Source organism: Hemiscyllium ocellatum, unplaced genomic scaffold, assembly GCF_020745735.1.
Source record: "Hemiscyllium ocellatum isolate sHemOce1 unplaced genomic scaffold, sHemOce1.pat.X.cur. scaffold_578_pat_ctg1, whole genome shotgun sequence".
In the NCBI taxonomy this organism is placed as follows: domain Eukaryota; kingdom Metazoa; phylum Chordata; class Chondrichthyes; order Orectolobiformes; family Hemiscylliidae; genus Hemiscyllium; species Hemiscyllium ocellatum.
Window position 1 is genome coordinate 40001 of NW_026869122.1, and position 5000 is coordinate 45000.

General features: G+C 67.4%; 1 protein-coding gene across 1 annotated transcript in view; it reads right to left on the reverse strand.

The window, feature by feature from the left end:
* The window catches only part of LOC132813960 (rootletin-like), a 60306-nt gene that overhangs the window by 20808 nt on the left and 34498 nt on the right, over positions 1-5000 (reverse strand). Inside the window, exons 10-12 of the mRNA XM_060823319.1 lie at positions 4465-4644; positions 4108-4242; positions 926-1069 (exon numbers count right to left, since the gene is read on the reverse strand). Of these exons, the coding sequence (XP_060679302.1) occupies positions 926-1069; positions 4108-4242; positions 4465-4644 (459 nt within the window). The remainder of the gene's footprint in view (positions 1-925; positions 1070-4107; positions 4243-4464; positions 4645-5000) is intronic.

The following is a 5000-nucleotide window of genomic DNA, read 5'->3' on the forward strand; positions in this document are numbered from 1 at the left end:
CCACATCTCCCTCTCTCTCTCCATCCCACGGCCAACCCACCCTAAACTACACATCCCTGGGCACTATGGGACACTGTCCCCACGGCCAACCCACCCTAACCTACACATCCCTGGGGCACTATGGGACACTGTCCCCACGGCCAACCCACCCTAACCTACACATCCCTGGGGCACTATGGGACACTGTCCCCACGGCCAACCCACCCTAACCTACACATCCCTGGGGCACTATGGGACACAGTCCCCACGGCCAACCCACCCTAACCTACACATCCCTGGGGCACTATGGGACACTGTCCCCACGGCCAACCCACCCTAACCTACACATCCCTGGGGCACTATGGGACACAGTCCCCACGGCCAACCCACCCTAACCTACACATCCCAGGGGCACTATGGGACACAGTCCCCACGGCCAACCCACCCTAACCTACACATCCCTGGGGCACTATGGGACACTGTCCCCACGGCCAACCCACCCTAACCTACACATCCCTGGGGCACTATGGGACACTGTCCCCACGGCCAACGCACCCTAACCTACGCATCGCTGGGGCACTATGGGACACTGTCCCCACGGCCAACCCACCCTAACCTACACATCCCTGGGGCACTATGGGACACAGTCCCCACGGCCAACCCACCCTAACCTACACATCCCTGGGCACTATGGGACACTGTCCCCACGGCCAACCCACCCTAACCTACACATCCCTGGGGCACTATGGGACACTGTCCCCACGGCCAACGCACCCTAACCTACGCATCGCTGGGGCACTATGGGACACAGTCCCCACGGCCAACCCACCCTAACCTACACATCCCTGGGGCACTATGGGACACCGTCCCCACGGCCAACCCACCCTAACCTACACATCCCTGGGGCACTCTGGGTAGTTTACCGTATATTCTGCTGCCTACTCACCTCTCGCTGTAAACACTCCCGCTCGGTGTTCAGTCGTGATTCTCTCTCAGCTGCCGCACATCTTTCGGAGTCCAGCTCGATCTCTGCGCGTTCCTGTTGTGACCGACACTCCCTCAACTGCGTCTCCAGTCCAGACAGCGCTGTCTGAGGGGAGACATGGATTAGGGTCAGTCTCCCCCTGTCAGACCCTGCACTCGGAGCACCGCGCGCAGTTCCCCGGTCTCTCCCCTCGGAGCACCGCGCGCAGTTCCCCGGTCTCTCCCCTCGGAGCACCGCGCGCAGTTCCCCGGTCTCTCCCCTCGGAGCACCGCGCGCAGTTCCCCGGTCTCTCCCCTCGGAGCACCGTGCCCAGTTCCCCGGTCCCTCCCCTCGGTCACTCGGAGCACCGTGCGCAGTTCCCCGGTCTCTCCCCTCGGAGCACCGGGCGCAGTTCCCCGGTCTCTCCCCTCGGTCACTCGGAGCACCGTGCCCAGTTCCCCGGTCTCTCCCCTCGGTCACTCGGAGCACCGTGCGCAGTTCCCCGGTCTCTCCCCTCGGAGCACCGTGCGCAGTTCCCCGGTCTCTCCCCTCGGAGCACCGCGCGCAGTTCCCCGGTCTCTCCCCGCGGAGCACCGTGCCCAGTTCCCCGGTCTCTCCCCTCGGAGCACCGCGCGCAGTTCCCTGGTCTCTCCCCTCGGTCACTCGGAGCACCGTGCGCAGTTCCCCGGTCTCTCCCCTCGGAGCACCGTGCGCAGTTCCCCGGTCCCTCCCCTCGGTCACTCGGAGCACCGTGCCCAGTTCCCCGGTCCCTCCCCTCGGTCACTCGGAGCACCGTGCGCAGTTCCCCGGTCTCTCCCCTCGGAGCACCGCGCGCAGTTCCCCGGTCTCTCCCCTCGGAGCACCGTGCGCAGTTCCCCGGTCTCTCCCCTCGGTCACTCGGAGCACCGTGCCCAGTTCCCCGGTCCCTCCCCTCGGTCACTCGGAGCACCGTGCGCAGTTCCCCGGTCTCTCCCCTCGGAGCACCGTGCGCAGTTCCCCGGTCTCTCCCCGCGGAGCACCGCGCGCAGTTCCCCGGTCTCTCCCCGCGGAGCACCGTGCCCAGTTCCCCGGTCTCTCCCCTCGGAGCACCGCGCGCAGTTCCCCGGTCTCTCCCCTCGGAGCACCGCGCGCAGTTCCCCGGTCTCTCCCCTCGGAGCGCCGCGCGCAGTTTCCCGGTCTCTCCCCTCGGAGCACCGTGCCCAGTTCCCCGGTCCCTCCCCTCGGTCACTCGGAGCACCGTGCGCAGTTCCCCGGTCTCTCCCCTCGGAGCACCGTGCGCAGTTCCCCGGTCTCTCCCCTCGGTCACTCGGAGCACCGTGCGCAGTTCCCCGGTCTCTCCCCTCGGAGCACCGCGCGCAGTTCCCCGGTCTCTCCCCTCGGAGCACCGCGCGCAGTTCCCCGGTCTCTCCCCTCGGAGCACCGCGCGCAGTTCCCCGGTCTCTCCCCTCGGAGCACCGTGCGCAGTTCCCCGGTCTCTCCCCTCGGTCACTCGGAGCACCGTGCGCAGTTCCCCGGTCTCTCCCCTCGGAGCACCGTGCGCAGTTCCCCGGTCTCTCCCCTCGGTCACTCGGAGCACCGCGCGCAGTTCCCCGGTCTCTCCCCTCGGAGCACCGCGCTCAGTTTCCCGGTCTCTCCCCTCGGAGCACCGCGCGCAGTTCCCCGGTCTCTCCCCTCGGAGCACCGCGCGCAGTTCCCCGGTCTCTCCCCTCAGAGCACCGCGCGCAGTTTCCCGGTCTCTCCCCTCGGAGCACCGTGCCCAGTTCCCCGGTCCCTCCCCTCGGTCACTCGGAGCACCGTGCGCAGTTCCCCGGTCTCTCCCCTCGGAGCACCGTGCCCAGTTCCCCGGTCTCTCCCCTCAGAGCACCGCGCGCAGTTCCCCGGTCTCTCCCCTCGGATCACCGTGCGCAGTTCCCCGGTCTCTCCCCTCGGAGCACCGCGCGCAGTTCCCCGGTCTCTCCCCTCGGAGCACCGTGCGCAGTTCCCCGGTCTCTCCCCTCGGTCACTCGGAGCACCGTGCCCAGTTCCCCGGTCTCTCCCCTCGGAGCACCGCGCGCAGTTCCCCGGTCTCTCCCCTCGGAGCACCGCGCGCAGTTCCCCGGTCTCTCCCCTCGGAGCACCGCGCGCAGTTCCCCGGTCTCTCCCCTCGGAGCACCGCGCGCAGTTCCCCGGTCTCTCCCCTCGGAGCACCGTGCGCAGTTCCCCGGTCTCTCCCCCTCGGTCACTCGGAGCACCGCGCGCAGTTCCCCGGTCTCTCCCCCCTCGGAGCACCGCGCGCAGTTCCCCGGTCTCTCCCCTCGGAGCACCGCGCGCAGTTCCCCGGTCTCTCCCCTCGGAGCGCCGCGCGCAGTTTCCCGGTCTCTCCCCTCGGAGCACTGTGCGCAGTTCCCCGGTCTCTCTCCCCTCGGAGCACCGTGCGCAGTTCCCCGGTCTCTCCCCTCGGAGCACCGTGCCCAGTTCCCCGGTCTCTCCCCTCAGAGCACCGCGCGCAGTTCCCCGGTCTCTCCCTCGGAGCACCGCGCGCAGTTCCCCGGTCTCTCCCCTCGGAGCACCGCGCGCAGTTCCCCGGTCTCTCCCCTCGGAGCACCGTGCGCAGTTCCCCGGTCTCTCCCCTCGGTCACTCGGAGCACCGTGCCCAGTTCCCCGGTCTCTCCCCTCGGAGCACCGCGCGCAGTTCCCCGGTCTCTCCCCTCGGAGCACCGCGCGCAGTTCCCCGGTCTCTCCCCTCGGAGCACCGCGCGCAGTTCCCCGGTCTCTCCCCTCGGAGCACCGTGCGCAGTTCCCCGGTCTCTCCCCCTCGGTCACTCGGAGCACCGCGCGCAGTTCCCCGGTCTCTCCCCTCGGAGCACCGCGCGCAGTTCCCCGGTCTCTCCCCTCGGAGCACCGCGCGCAGTTCCCCGGTCTCTCCCCTCGGAGCACCGCGCGCAGTTCCCCGGTCTCTCCCCTCGGAGCACCGTGCGCAGTTCCCCGGTCTCTCCCCCTCGGTCACTCGGAGCACCGCGCGCAGTTCCCCGGTCTCTCCCCTCGGAGCACTGTGCGCAGTTCCCCGGTCTCTCTCCCCTCGGAGCACCGTGCGCAGTTCCCTGGTCTCTCCCCTCGGAGCACCGCGCGCAGTTCCCCGGTCTCTCCCCTCAGAGCGCCGTGCGCAGTTCCCCGGTCTCTGATACCTTCCCCTGGTCTCTGGCGTCTTGAAGTTCCACCGACTGTTTCATGAATTCTCCCCGTACCGCCGCGAGTTCGCGTTGCGTTAATTTGAGTTTCTGGCTCAGTGCGGCCGTCGAAGTTTCGAATTCTGAGCGTAACTGCGTCCGAAAGGAGGTATTATCTTTATCCAATCTCAAACCCCTTCCCCGTTCCCTCCCGCTCTACACCGTCCCCCAATGGACCCCAAACCCCTTCCCCGTTCCCTCCCGCTCTACACCGTCCCCAATGGACCCCAAACCCCTTCCCCGTTCCCTCCCGCTCTACACCGTCCCCCCAATGGACCCCAGACCCCTTCCCCGTTCCCTCTCCTGTGCCCTCACCTCTTGCTGCTGGGCCTCAGCGTTTCTCCTGAGACCCTCCTTCTCCTCCTGCAGCCTGGTGATGGTTTTCCTGAGCTCCTCCCTCTGCTCCTCGTGACGCCTCCCACAGTCGCTCAGCTCGGTCTGGACCTGGGCAATTGCCTCCGCCTGTTCCTCCAGCATCCTCTGGTGTAGGGCTCTCTGGGGGAGTAGGAGGGTGTAGGCCGAGGGGAGACAGAGAGAGAGGGAGGAGGGTGAGGTCAATGACAGATCTCACTCCCTCTCTCCCTCCCTCACATGCACCCTCCCTCATTCACTCACTCACTCCCTCTCTCATTCCCACACTGCCTCCCTCTCTCTCTCCCTCCCTGACTGACTCACTCACTCCCTCTCTCATTCCCACACTGCCTCCCTCTCTCTCTCCCTCCCTCCCTCACTAACTCCGTCATTCCCTCTCTCTCTCACACACTCCCTCCTTTACTCACTCCCTCCCTCACACTCTGTCTCCCTCCCTCCCTCACTGACTCACTCACTCCCTCTCTCTCACACACTCCCGC